The following is a 14933-nucleotide window of genomic DNA, read 5'->3' as shown; positions in this document are numbered from 1 at the left end:
TCTCTCTCCCTCTCTCTCTCTCTCTCTCTCTCCCTCTCTCTCTCTCTCTCTCTCCCTCTCTCTCTCTCTCTCTCTCTCTCTCTCTGTGGCCAGCACACCAGCCAGGGCTGAGAGGCAGAGCGCAGTGGCCATTAATAACCGTGCCAAAGATAGTGAAATCTTACAGAACGCAGACAGAAATGTTCGAGGCAAATCAATACACAAATAAATAGGATTCAAGGGATATTTTTTTTTCCCTCTCCAGCACAGATAGGATTTATCTCACTGCTCTGGTCTCATTTGAAGGAAAGAAAAAAAAAAGAGAGAGAGAGATAAGCGCTCACTTATGGACTCCAGCGCAATTTCACCTTAAAATCATACATCTTAGAGGGTTAGATCCCATCAAATATTTATCATATTTTATAAATCCAGCAGTACAACCATTTTTTTCCACATTACAAGAGCTGTGGGAAGCACAGCGTGGATTGGACGCTGGAAAATCACGTGTCCCCCAGTCACATGGTCAGGGAGGAAAAAGGGGGTCCTTTTTGGTGTAAATCTGGACTCTAATTCTGTAATATATCACGGTACCTCGTAAAACCGACACTAAAAGGGCCCGGCCTACAAATCATCCGGCCGAATTATGAGTTCATTGTATTATGCCAATGCTTTATTCTCTAAATATCCAACTGCAAGTTCTGTTTTCCCATCCGGAGTGTTCCCAGAGCAAACTTCGTGCGCCTTTGCCTCCAACCCCCAGCGCAGCGGCTATGGGAGCAGCCCGGGCAGCACCTTCCCGGCAGGGTCCGCTCTGTACAGCAGTGGGAGCAGCCTGCACCCCCAGAGCCCGGCAATGTACTCGTCCAGCTATGGGCTTGACGCTGCCTCCTTCAATATGCACTGCTCGCCCTTTGAGCAGAACCTCTCCCTGATGTGCCCCACTGACCCCTCCAAGCAGAACGGCACCAAGGCTGAACAGAGGGACTCCGAGCTGCAGGGTGACACCAACCTCCGAATCTACCCCTGGATGAGGAGCACAGGTAGGTGGGCAACTGGGGAGGGCGCATAGCTGACATGGCGTTAGTCTGATGGGCAGGAATGGGGCTTCTAGCTAAGGATCCTAGGCGTAAGGGCTGCTCCGGTGTTAGTGCTCAGTGTCAAATGGGATATGGGGGGTAGAGCCCAGGGCTTCCATGGGATATGGGAGGTAGAGCCCAGGGCTTGCATGGGATATGGGGGTAGAGCCCAGGGCTTGCATGGGATATGGGGGGTAGAGCACAGGGCTTGCATGGGATATGGGGGGTAGAGCCCAGGGCTTGCATGGGATATGGGGGTAGAGCCCAGGGCTTGCATGGGATATGGGGGGTAGAGCCCAGGGCTTGCATGGGATATGGGGGGTAGAGCCCAGGGCTTCCATGAGATATGGGGGGTAGAGCCCAGGGCTTACATGGGATATAGGGGGTAGAGCCCAGGGCTTATATGGGATAGGGGGAGTAGAGCCCAGGGCTTCCATGGGATATAGGGGGTAGAGCCCAGGGCTTGCATGGGATATAGGGGGTAGAGCCCAGGGCTTATATGGGATAGGGGGAGTAGAGCCCAGGGCTTCCATGGGATATAGGGGGTAGAGCCCAGGGCTTGCATGGGATACGGGGGTAGAGCCCAGGGCTTATATGGGATAGGGGGAGTAGAGCCCAGGGCTTATATGGGATATAGGGGGCTTGCATGTGTCACAGGGACCGACAATTACCCTATCGCCCTGTCTTTCAATGACCGGGACAAGTTCCCTAGTAGATTAACAGTAGAAGCCATTGCAGGGAGCTGCCATTCAGATAGAAGAGAAGGTTCCCAGCTCCGGAGACCGGGATGTGGGACTCGGATAAGACTTGGGCAGAGAGGCAAAAGCGATCTGTGCGATACGCGCCTGACAAAGAGAATGGCATCTGTGCGATTAGTTGGGCGCAGTACTGGCACCGAGGTGCCGACACACAGCCGGCTGTGCCCTATTCTTACTTATTCCTGCCCGACTCCTGCCTCTCCCTCTGTGTCTGACTAGAACCCCGGTGCCTAATATGTGCGCCATTCTGTTAACTGCCAATGTATCTTCCACACCTGCGCCTCCTATTATATATATACATATACCAACCTTCCATTGTATTCATCTCTATATGTATCTACCTACCTACGCACAGTTCTATAAGTATCTTCTAGTTATTCCATGTCTATCAGTCTTTCTATGTATCTGTCGTCTATCATCCATGGCTCTCTGTAATTCAGCCATCATCTGCCTGGCTCTCCATCCATCTGTGTTCCATAGAATATAGTTACATTATACTCACTCATAACGTTTTTAAGAGAATTTATTAGTCCGCTTTCATGGAGAATTAGCACTGTTCCATTTGCCCATTACATCTATTTATTGGCCCCACAATGATTCTCAATGGAATATTTCTGGCTGTAATTATACGCATTTAAGTGGGAAAGAAAGTGTGTGTCTGGGTATGTGTATGTACTGTATATCTGCGAGTGTGTGAGAGAATATGTGTGTATGTGTGTATTTGTGTGTGTGTGTGTGTGTGTATTTGTGTGTGTATGTATTTGTGTGGGTGTATGTGTCTGTGTGTGTATGTGTCTGTGTGTATTTGTGTATGTGTCTGTGTGTATGAGAAACAGACAAAGAGGGAAAGTGGGTATATTTCTGCCTTTGCTTATTGGCAGTGAGTTTTTATTTTGGGGCCACAGTGCACAACAGAGCAATACACACGATATATAGAGAGATATAGAAATAGCTGGAAGTGAGTAGGTGTATATATGAGTGTGAGTAGGTGTACAGTATATATGAGTATGAGTAGGTGTATATATGAGTGTGAGTAGGTGTATATATGAGTGTGAGTAGGTGTACAGTATATATGAGTATGAATAGGTGTATATATGAGTGTGAGTAGGTGTATATATGAGTGTGAGTGTGTCCCCAGTCCGCACCTTACATTTCCATTCTGAGAGCTACAAAGCGGGGGATATAAGGGAAGGAGAGAAGCCCATAGACCCCATCTATCCTATTCCCTGCCCGACTGCTCTGCCTTAAAGCGACTGACAGACCCAAACTTTTGGCGCAGAAGTGCTTTCAGGATGCGATTAGTTTTCTCTCTCACCAGAGGAGGACAAGGATATTTCGCAGATATTTCGGCAATGATGAGTCTGTGTAGGGTTAAGGCTAAGCCCATAAGACTCATTCTTCTTCTCCCAGCTCACTAGGTGGGCTCTATGGGGGGCAGAATAACACCCCTACTGCCCTGTGCTGGTTGCAGCTGATACCCCCCAGTTCCCGGGGAACCCTCTCCCATTGTCAGCACTGAGCTTTGTCCCAGTTTCTGCCCCTGTGGGGGCCACATAAGCTCTGGGAATTCTTCTTGTTTGCTATTCTCATTTCCAGTACAAACCTGCTGTGCCCTTTTCCCTAATGCCCAAGTGCGGCCGGTATGTAGGGCAGCAGCAGCCCTGCCCAAGGCATGGGGCATAACTCTGTAAATGCCAGAAACATCATGTATATTGTGTTGTTTGCATGTGTTGCGCTTACATATATACAGTATATACACATATATATATACACACACTGTCTGTTTGGGGTGTATTTGTGCGACAGTATAGGAGCTTTATTTAAAAACTAATTTTCAAAGAATGTGAATATATTTAGTATATTTACCTGTGTATCCGTATAACAGATCCATGTTTGTATACAATAAGTATATGTTTACTACTCCCCTATATAAAAACACACACACGCGTCGCATCTAGACGCACGTTTGCATTACACACACCCGTGTATTCTAACACAGATACTCACTGATACACATGTGTATATACATATTTGTAATACTTTCCGGCACATGAATGTCTATATTTCTGATACACATGGGCACATTGCAATAGCCTGGGATGCGTGATCCTCGGAGCTAGCAATCTTATAACTGCCATACTGTTTGGCATTAGAGCGGGTCTATATAATCAGATTTTCTAATAGCGCCAGATGCTGATTTATTTCGATTTCGTAAGACCAACTGCCCACAGAAGGGATAGCGTCAGCACTAGGCAGTACCCCATTGCCGCACCATAAACCCACCTAAATGTCTATGGGGTTAACCCCTTAGTAACCGGTACTCAGTAATACCCAGCAGCGATGCACAGACCATACCTGGCTATAGAAAGACTTGCTAATGTACAGCGGGCTACAGAAAATCGCTCAGACAAATATCAGTCTCACAAGTTTGTAAGGTATTTACACACCACCAGCTAAAGAAATCCCCAAGCCAAGCTCTGACCCTGTTCCAATACACCCATAAATCTCTTAAAAGGATTCCTTTGTGTTAAAATCTTCAGAGGCCCAGTAATCTGACCCACTGGTCCCAATGAGCACCAATGAGGTTTCCATAAATTACTCCCCCTAGTCAGGGGCTTTACAATGGGGGAGGCAGAACTTTTGGCTTTTAGGGGCCCATGTTGCCTATTGGAAACCCACTTCTTTCTCTGGGGTGCTATACTCTTTGGCCCCCTGTGCCCAGGTCTGGGCTGGCAATCTGTGGGTTCTGGCAAATGCCAGAGGGGCTGCTGTAAGATGCCATAGACACTCACTATTTATTGGGCTGGGAGGCTGTTTGTGCCTCTGGGTACTGGGAATGCCAGGGGGGCTGCTGTAAGATGCCATAGGCAGTCACTATTTATTGGGCTGGGGGGCTGTTTGGGTCTCTGGGTACTTGGAATCCCAGGGCCTGTTACACTATAACCCCAGAAGGCTACCTTGTCTGGGACTAAAGATGTACCTGGACCAATGTGCCATTTCAGTATGTATTTGTGAAACAGTTCATCTTCCTGTTTATTTTTTGGAGGGGGGTGGAGACTTAAAATCAATTTTCAGATATTTATATATCATACTTTTTTTAAGTAGCAGCCACTGACTTAGAGCAATGGTTCCTATCCATGACTTGCTTACAACTGAGATTTCATTACTTTTCATAAGGCAATGCCTTTAGATCACATACTGAATCCTTCATAAAACAATTGCTTAGTTATTTTATGAAACGCTTGCACATCTTATAAACCAGGGAAAACTAGTCACCAGGTAGTAAACTAGTCACTGGTGTGATAGTCAATACTGGATTGATTGCTTTGTATTACTAGACCTATTGCAAGTTGAGTGACTTTTATTACATTTCCCCCCTTCCCCCAGTATGGCCTACTTCATTAGTGGCAGTGCCATTAATCCCCAGTAAGGCCTTCTGATGTGCAGGTCCAACTAAATCCTACAGAACCTGGCAGGCCCGGACTGGCAATCTGTGGGTTCAGGCAAATGCCAGAGGGGCTGCTGTAAGGTGCCATAGGCACTCACTATTTATTGGGCTGGGGGGGGCTGTTTGTGCCTCTGGGTACTGGGAATGCCAGGGGGACTGTAAGGTGCCATAGACAGTCACTATTTATTGGGCTGGGGGGGGCTGTTTGTGCCTCTCGGTACTAAGAATGCCAGAGGGGCTGTAAGGTGCCATAGACAGTCACTATTTATTGGGCTGGGGGGCTGTTTGTGCCTCTGGGTACTGGGAATGCCAGAGGGGCTGCTGTAAGATGCCATAGACAGTCACTATTTATTGGGCTGCTGGGGGGCTGTTTGTGCCTCTGTGTACTTGAAATGCCAGGGCCTATTTTGTATCCCAGTCCAGGCCTGACCTTAGCGGAAGATAATATAGACAGTACAAGGCCCGGACTGGCAATCTGTGGGTTCAGGCAAATGCCAGAGGGGCTGCTGTAAGGTGCCATAGGCACTCACTATTTATTGGGCTGGGGGGGGCTGTTTGTGCCTCTGGGTACTGGGAATGCCAGGGGGGCTGTAAGGTGCCATAGACAGTCACTATTTATTGGGCTGGGGGGCTGTTTGTGCCTCTGGGTACTGGGAATGCCAGAGGGGCTGCTGTAAGATGCCATAGACAGTCACTATTTATTGGGCTGCTGGGGGGCTGTTTGTGCCTCTGTGTACTTGAAATGCCAGGGCCTATTTTGTATCCCAGTCCAGGCCTGACCTTAGCGGAAGATAATATAGACAGTACAAGGCCCGGACTGGCAATCTGTGGGTTCAGGCAAATGCCAGAGGGGCTGCTGTAAGATGCCATAGGCAGTCACTATTTATTGGGCTAATTGGGCCTCTGTGTATTTAAAATGCCTGGGTCTACTTTGAATTCCAGTCCAGGGCTGCTGGAACCCATGGGTGTATCTGCAGGTTGGGCAGGTTCCTCTCACCATTCATCATTAGTAGTGAGTCTCCTTGGGTTGCAGTCTAAACCTGTATGGCCCCACCCAAGGGGTGATATCATCACCCCTTCCCAGCCCCTTTCAGTGATGTAAATACTGGGTGCTGCCCAGTTTGGGTGCGAGTTGAGGGTTTGGGTTGGAAAATCATTATGATGTACTTTTTTTTTAATCTGCTATTATCTGTTGTTATTTATGTATCTGTTATTTATATAACACAGACACATGCTGTACAGAAATGATACATTATTCATATAGGAGATTTCATTATAAGGTCCTTATCACACATACTAGGGTCAGAAGCCAGTTACCTGCCTGCATATATTTGGGGTGTGGGAGGAAATCAGAGAACATATAGAAAATCCCACTCATACTCAAGGATAACCTTCTAGCAGACACTGCCCTGGCTGGACCCTAGGACCCCAGGTGACTTTGACAATTCTCCCCAGCAGGGTCTGCTGTAGTGACTGTACCACTTATTCCCAGTAAGGTTACATCTGTGCCCCTTATCCCCCAGTAAGGTTTTTATTAACTCAGCTATCATCTTCCTCATAGACTGTACCATGTATATTATATAGGTGCTTACCCAGTTGCTGACTGTATCCCCTAGTCAATAACTGACTGCATCATGTTTCCCACAAAACTACCCAGTTATGCCAAAGAATTACCTGGTCCTTTAATAACAATACCACTAAATAAGGTAATATACAGTGTGTTTCATTCACTCACTAAACAGCGTATGTATTAGTATAAATATACAGAGCAATGGTGTCCCTAGACCAAGACTGCCCCATCTGCAAAAAAATATTCATAAGGGCCTGGTGAATAATGCAAGCACTACCTGCCCCTCCCATTCCACCCCTGCCCCCCCCCCCCACATCTCAACTTCCCAACTGCCCTCTCTCAAGTCCCACCTCCTCGCCCGCTAGTCTGGGCCCCCCTGCCCCTAGGACCCCCGTGCAATCATAGGGTCAACTGCCTCTATAGTTATGCCAGTGGTACAGAGACTAACTGCCCTGTGGTAGAAGACACAGTAGAAAGAAGGTCTGGCCTGTAAAGCTTGCAATCTAAGTGCTGGGCATACTTTCTGCATACTGGGTTCAAAAACTTTGCTTTCCATTTGAAAATAATAACCAAGGACACTCAGTGATATTGATATAACTTTTATTTTATGTTTGGTCCAACCCTTTGGTTCTACAAAGCAGTTGCAGGAGGAGCAGAAGGCAGTTCAGTTACCAGTCACTCTCAAAGCCTCTGTAAATCGAACTCCTCTTTATCTGTAAACCTGAGACACAGGCAGCAGCACCAGGGGGAAGGTAGGGACTTGTTTATACAGAGATAGGTATTATTATTATTATCATTTATTTATAAAGCGCCAACATATCCCGCAGCGCTGTACAATAAGTGGGTTTCATACATTGGACATACAGAGTAACATATAAAGCAATCAATAACCAATACAAGAGGTGAAGAGAGCCCTGCCCAAAAGAGCTTACAATCTACAAAAAAGAAAGACAAAAATAAAACTATCATCTATCAGTGCTTTATGATACAAGAAACATATTATCTAATGAAAAGGACAGACAGAGCCCATTTCCATCAAAAGCTGAATTTACTTGGCTGATGTTAAACATACAATAGGGGGTGTATTTATTAATATTGAAGACAATCATCACTGGTCATGTTGCCCATAGCAACCAATTAGCAATTAGATTTGAATGGTGACCTACAAGTTAGAAAACAAAAGCAAATATCTGATTGGTTGCTATGGGCAACATCATGGGTGATGTTTGTCTCCAGTGTTAATTAATACACCCCTAGATGTATATGGTTCCTTTAACTCATAGGGCCGGCTAATCCATTACTGACAATGCCACATCATTCTCCAGCCCAGAGCCTTCCAACCGGAGGCCCGTGAGTTGGATTCTGCTTTAACAGCTCCACAGACTGCTATGTATGACATGTCCAATTGATACAGCCCTGCCATAAACACATGGAATGGCAGATAATTAGCCCTTTGTTTGGAAAGTGTTGGTAGAGCCACAGATCTAGTTCTCTGCTGACTATGGCACATATCCTGCATATCTATCCAGTCCAGGGCTGTCCAACATCCAATGGATGTGTCCCTGTAGGTCTGCTTGAAGGATCCATAGACTGAAGGTCAGACTGGGGTGTATGAGGCCCAACGGGGCTGCTACCCCAGGGGCCCCCATACCACCCCCTACAGGGCCCCTGACCACCCGCTCACCCATCAGCTCACCCACCGCCAGCCCCTTTCCCTCCGCCATACATACCTTATACTTGGCAATTAGGGATCGGGTCTGGGCACGTGGGGCTCACAAGGGTCGGGGTCCCACCAGGATTTTTCCCTGTGCCCCCCTGGCTCAGTCTGACCCTGCACAGACTTCTATGTATGACATAATTTTAATGTAATATGTCAAGCCCTTGAACATGCTGTATGATAAATAATTGCCCCCCACTACATGTACTAAGTTGGACTGCACTGAATTCTAGCCTATTACTAACCATTAATCAGCATTACCAGTAAGTCCACAGACCTTCTCCACTAGTGTCCTATCACATATACCATTGACCTACCTGCCCTCTACTCTATTAATGACTTTGGCAAGGGAACACTTTCTTATTGTTGTGCTACCTATCCCATAACACTACTACTGACCTACTCCAAGGCTAACTGTACCACATACACAACAGAATAATGCCTGGAACCTATGCCCTGTAGAACTATCAGTTTCTTCTATACTGTAACATAGGTACCCAGAATGCCTGCTTGATTTGTGGCTGTGCCATATTCCACAGACCTAACTTACTTACTGCTGGGCCTTTTTATCTCAGAGAACTATCTACTCACTCACTATTTCATATAATATCACATAACCAGCTAATCCTTAACTGATTGTGTAACATCACTGAAGGTATCATACATCCCACAAAACCAACTATTACATTCCTAAATGTACCACATATCCCTCAGAACTACCTTCTACATTCCTGACTGCACCACATATCTCATTCATCCATGACTGTCACATATCCTACAGAACTTCTGTATGTACTGTATTCCTTTACTATATATCCCACATAACTACCCAATTACTGAATGTTCTGCAAATGCCATATAACTGGTTTCTACATTAGTGACTGTATCACATATACCCCAGAACTAGTGTATGAAAGTCCCACAGGACTATATTATCCAGTGCTGTTCAACCAGTTATTTGCTAAACCACATATTTGTTGTTGGAAGATGCCAGAGAAGAAGCCTATTGAACCTTTGAGTAGGATGAGGCCATCAAGATCCTTTGGAGGCTACATATAACAAGGCCACTAGCCCCAGTCTAGTCCATTATAGAGTATAATACACACATACACCATAGAACTTTCTTCTCCATTCCAGACTTTTGCCACAGGACAATCTAGTCCATTTCCAACTGTACCCCACATGCCACATAACTAGCCCATTATAAAGTGACACGTAGACCTGTGTGACTGGGACTCATTCAGTCTATTTCCATATGACTAAATAAATATATTCTGTACATATATACATATGAAGTCGGAGCAGGGATGAAAACCATTAGACTGTGTTTTTGCTGTTAATAAATCCTTCGCCATCTGTCCATCCTGGCTCTGGCTTCTCCTTCTTTGGTTCTGGTATGCTGGGAATGCCTGTGTTTCTGCTGCTGTTCATTATTACCAAATGTTCTACATATCCCACAGCGATACCTTCCCTGCTACCGACTGTGCCACATATCTCCCAGACTTGCCTACATGTCCCCCAGAACCCATTCTACTCCATTACTGAGACAAATGTCGCCCAGAACTATCTAATGAGCCACAGAATGGCCAGATCAGCTTACACCGGTACTGACTGTACCCCATAACCCCCAGAAATACCTATTCCAACAATGAATGAGCCCCATCCCTCAGAGCTGCCCACCCCATGCCGGTACCTTCCCCACTACTTGTAACACAACTCTCTGCATCATTAAAGATTAGACCAAAGGACTTGTGGTATTCCCTGCCATCACCGACTCTCACATATCTAAAAGAACTGTTATGCCTAAAAAAAATCAGATATTTATCTCTTTCTTAGCTCTGTCAAGGTGATGCCTGCACTCCGTATTTAAATAGAGATACATACATACCTACTGTCATTATTGAATGTAGTGTATACTTTATTAACTGTAGCAAATTGTACCAAGACCAGTCCGATCTGATACTCTAAGTACCACATATCCCACAGAATTATCTGTAGTTACACCATTACTGGCAACCTATCTAATGGCAGACAATAGCCGTACCACAGGCGCTGGTTTGCACCATTACACCAGCCTATGTAAGCCATTGCTGAAGTGCCCCATATCCCAAGGGACTATGTACCGATAAGTGACATTACTACTACTATTTAATATCACATATCCCACAGAATTATCTGTAGTTACACCATTACCTGCAACATCTCTAATGGCAGACAATATCCGTACCACAGGCGCTAGGTTTGCACCATTACGCCGGCCTATCTAAGCCATTGCTGAAGTGCCCCACTAGGGACTATGTACCGATAAGTGACATTACTACTATTTAATATCACATACCCCACAGAACTGCCTACATCTCTACTAAAGGAAGCTAATTTCCTAAATATTTACACAGACTTAGTTTATACTCTTCCTACAGAAACTGATCGTTGTATATAACAATACCCTAGCGATATAGTAAATCATTTCAGACTCTGCCATACACCCCACAGAATGATCTAATCCATTGTTTATTGAGGCAGGGATCACAGAGAAATACTAGCCTGGTTACTGCCTCTCCCACATACCCCCCAGAAGCTGGTACAAGATCACTCATTACAGAAATGCCCAGCTAAATGCCCATGGGTTTACCAGCTGGCCCACAGATCTGTCAGTGGGAATAACCCTCAAGTCTGTTTATAATGTCACCCCCTTCTCTCTATGGCATTGCCACTATCCTTATTATTAATAGATGATATAGATAGATAGATAGATAGATAGATAGATAGATAGATAGATAGATAGATGGATGGATAGATAGATAGATAGATAGATAGATAGATAGATAGATGGATGGATAGATAGATAGATAGATAGATAGATAGATAGATAGATAGATAGATAGATAGATAGATAGATGATAGTGTGTGCCTACCTATATATACATATTAAAAGAAATGTGTATATAAAATATAAACATATATACATAGCTAGGTATGTATGTGTATAATTGTATATATATATATATGTGTGTGTATGTGTGTATATATATAGACACCCTTATATACACTCACACACACATACAACCAATGTTCTAATTGTATGTGCCCATGTATACACGTGTATATGCTCCCAAGCTCATACAAAATCACTCATTGGGTCTAGGTCAGACCTTACAGAAATGCCCAGCTAAATGCCCATGGGTTTACCAGCTGGCCCACAGATCTGGCAGTGGGAATAACCCTCAAGTCTGTTTATAATGTTATCCCCTTCTCTGTATGGCACTGCCACTATCCTTATTATTATTATTATTATTATTAACATGTATTTATAAAGCGCCAACATATCCCGCAGCGCTGTACAATAAGTGGGTTACATACATTGGACATACAGAGTAACATATAAAGCAATCAATAACCAATACAAGAGGTGAAGAGAGCCCTGCCCAAAAGAGCTTACACTCTACTTACTGACCTATACACAACCTGCTTTATTGTCCAGGGGACCCCAGTCAGAACAGTGGCTACTCCTTGAGATTACTGGGTGAAAGAATACACTGTGTTTAACCCTTTGAGGGCCGGTGTGCTTGCTGACAGCTCTCTCTCTTGCAGGGGCAGACAGGAAGAGGGGCCGGCAGACCTACACAAGGTACCAGACCCTGGAGCTGGAGAAGGAGTTTCACTTTAACCGCTACCTGACCCGGCGGAGGCGCATAGAGATCGCCCACGCTTTGTGTCTGACTGAGAGACAAATCAAAATCTGGTTCCAGAATCGCAGGATGAAATGGAAAAAGGAAAACAAGGCATCCAGCCCTTCCTCTAACAGCCAGGAAAAGCAGGAGACTGAGGAAGAGGAAGAGGAGTGAAGTGCCCCCAATGGACTAGTGACCAGAAGATGATCCACTGATCCATACTACCTAGATCCCTTTTCTACTAGAGGGTTAGCTACCTACCCCCACCTGCCCACACGATAGATCCATTTTCTATGTGGCATCTCATTTAGCGAATTATTCGACAAACGTCGCATTTTTATTTTTTTATGCCTTTTTTTTGTTGTTGGAGAATCCACGTCCCTGAGAGATCGTGATATAAAAACAAAAAAAAACCTTGTGACTGTGTTTGATTAGTTCGTGCGATATAAACTGGAGACCCGTGTGTAGGACTGTGTTACCCCTAACAACCTGTGGCTCTTCCCCCCCCCCCCCTTCCTCACAATAGACTCAGTAATTGTGGAGATCTCCTTCCCTCTCCATCCCTATTTACAAATATGTGTAATATTTTTGTGTAATTTGAAAATGGTGATGTAAAATTAATTTTAATATAATTTAATCATAGACTCTGTGCTTCGATTTCTTGTTGAGTTGTTGTAATGGTTCCTTCGAATAAAAAAATAGAAACGTGAGATTTTTTCATGTTCTTTTGTTATCGTTTCACATATAAATCAGTGTATAATTGTAAGCTGTTTTTGAATTAGGGGAGTGCTCCTTCTTGTGTTATAATTGTCTATATTTATCTATATATTCTGATATGTATATAAACGTTTCGGCCTCTTAACTGAGAAGATTCGTGAAGATTCTTGGATGGATATATAGATGACAAATTGAATAAATGGCTATAAACGATAAAAGATAAATAATAGAAGCAAAGGTAGATAGATAGATAGATAGATAGATAGATGATAGACAGATAGATGATAGATAGATGATAGATAGATAGATAGATAGATAGATAGATAGATAGATAGATAGATAGATAGATAGATAGATAGATAGATAGATGATAGATAGATAGATAGATGATAGATAGATGATAGACAGATAGATAGATAGATAGATAGATAGATAGATAGATAAATAGATGATAGATAGATAGATAGATAGATAGATAGACAGACAGACAGACAGACAGATAGATAGATAGATAGATGATAGATAAAAGGAACCATGAAGATGCTGGCCATGCTGTTTAGGGTGGGTCGCAATCAGGACTCCCTATAAAATAACATTTTTTCCCTACGACAATACATTAACGTGTAGCCAGTAGTGAGTAAAATGCGTACATCATTAATTCTAAACCAAACGTTGGCACAAGAAGCGGATTTCTAGATTTAGTCTGGGTCCCATCCAAAAAAGGTTACGAAGCTCTGTGATAAATACACAGGGAGGTCGATCGATGATGTATAGACGGATACTGCAGGAAAGCACAATGCTTTACAAACTGGAAAGTATGTACAGTGAATATGAAATCAATTCATATATTTTTTGTAAAAAAATATCAACGGTTTATATTTGTTTATACTGCACAAAACCACCACCAAGTCTGATTTTCAGACCTCCATAATAACGGAATATGCGATGGATACGCAGACACAACAATATGCACACAGAGACACTTTCTCCTTTGTAATAGTTACTTGTTTGCACAATGTGTGGGTATATTTTCATAGATACACAGTATACACGTTATAAAGTAAATTGCTGACACAGACATATTTTATCTGTAATACTGGGCACACATTGTATCTTAGCATGCGTGGAACTATTATTTGGCACTGCTTGGCCGTATAATATTAAACACACCAGGGTTGCATTACAAAGTGGGGAGACAAGCTAAAGTCAGAAGTGTATTAATGATTAGTAAAATAAATGAATATTTGTAGCCGGAATACACAGAAGTCTCTTTGCCCTCTGAAGGTTATGTAAGGGTTGGCTGAAATAATTCCCTATATATGGCTTTCAGTGTACGCACTAACATCCCCACACCAGGCTGACCAACCCTCCCATATTTACACACACACACGCAGTCACTCACAGACACACATTTGTGCACATTAGCAGCCTCTTTGCAGGCCAAAGCTAACACACATGGAACGTTACGCACAAAAAAGCGCACTCGGCTCTGCGCACAGGAAAACGCACAGAAGCGCCGCATGGATTTGGCATTTTGCACTCACACAAGCCCCTTTGTAGCCGCAGGTTGCAGAGGAAACCTGTGCCATGACCCAAGGGGGGTATGTACCCAGCCAATCAGGTATGTTGATATTATTTCATTCAATATATATTATTTAACGTTTTTAGTCCATTATCACGTTACTGGTGACCTTTAGTATGGTGGCTCTAGGGACATAAATATACAGAGCAGACTGAGGAATGGGTCTCTTTTTGGGGTTCGGTTTTGCCCTATTGGGGTGTGAGAGACTGCAGCAGGTTGCGCCTGTGTTTGTCGCTATGTACTATCCCAGGTGCGGTGCCAGTCTCTCCCAGCGGTTGGTACCTGCCAGGGGCTGGAAAGTGTTGGCACAAAGAGGCGCTAACCTATCTGGGTCTAATCTCTCCGAGCCCTCCCTTTTAGAGCAAAAAGATGGCGGCGGAGGAAAGGCTGCACTTAAAGCAGTCATGAAGAAATG

The 14933-nt window shown here is 44.2% G+C and overlaps 2 protein-coding genes across 3 annotated transcripts in view; both read left to right on the top strand.

Moving 5' to 3' along the window:
• The first annotated feature begins 26 nt into the window (after positions 1–26).
• hoxb7 (homeobox B7) lies at positions 27–12929 on the top strand. The gene is made up of 2 exons (XM_002938025.3): positions 27–1019; positions 12140–12929. Exons 1-2 carry the CDS (start codon positions 623–625, stop codon positions 12391–12393), a joined length of 651 nt encoding a protein of 216 aa, XP_002938071.2. The 5' UTR covers positions 27–622; the 3' UTR covers positions 12394–12929.
• A 1421-nt stretch (positions 12930–14350) lies between these two features.
• hoxb3 (homeobox B3) overlaps positions 14351–14933 on the top strand; it is a 49663-nt gene continuing 49080 nt past the window's right edge. Inside the window, exon 1 of one of the 2 annotated variants that reach the window (XM_012971749.3) lies at positions 14351–14557. The gene's annotated coding sequence lies outside the window, so the exon portion shown is untranslated. Of the gene's footprint in view, positions 14558–14838 lie in introns of those variants that run through there. The other variant, XM_012971747.3, reaches the window with a different exon arrangement.

The sequence above is a fragment of the Xenopus tropicalis genome, chromosome 10 (assembly GCF_000004195.4).
Source record: "Xenopus tropicalis strain Nigerian chromosome 10, UCB_Xtro_10.0, whole genome shotgun sequence".
In the NCBI taxonomy this organism is placed as follows: Eukaryota; Metazoa; Chordata; class Amphibia; order Anura; family Pipidae; genus Xenopus; species Xenopus tropicalis.
Note: the sequence above shows the minus strand (reverse complement) of the source record. Positions and strands in the feature narration are given on the sequence as shown.

What these genes read in the sequence shown, in the direction of transcription:
- hoxb7 (XM_002938025.3), top strand. Translation starts at nt 623, where the DNA reads ATGAGTTCATTGTATTATGCCAATGCTTTATTCTCTAAATATCCAACT. An exon ending in CCCCTGGATGAGGAGCACAG is followed by an intron (nt 1,020 to 12,139) that starts GTAGGTGGGCAA and finishes TCTCTCTTGCAG; the next exon opens with GGGCAGACAGGAAGAGGGGC.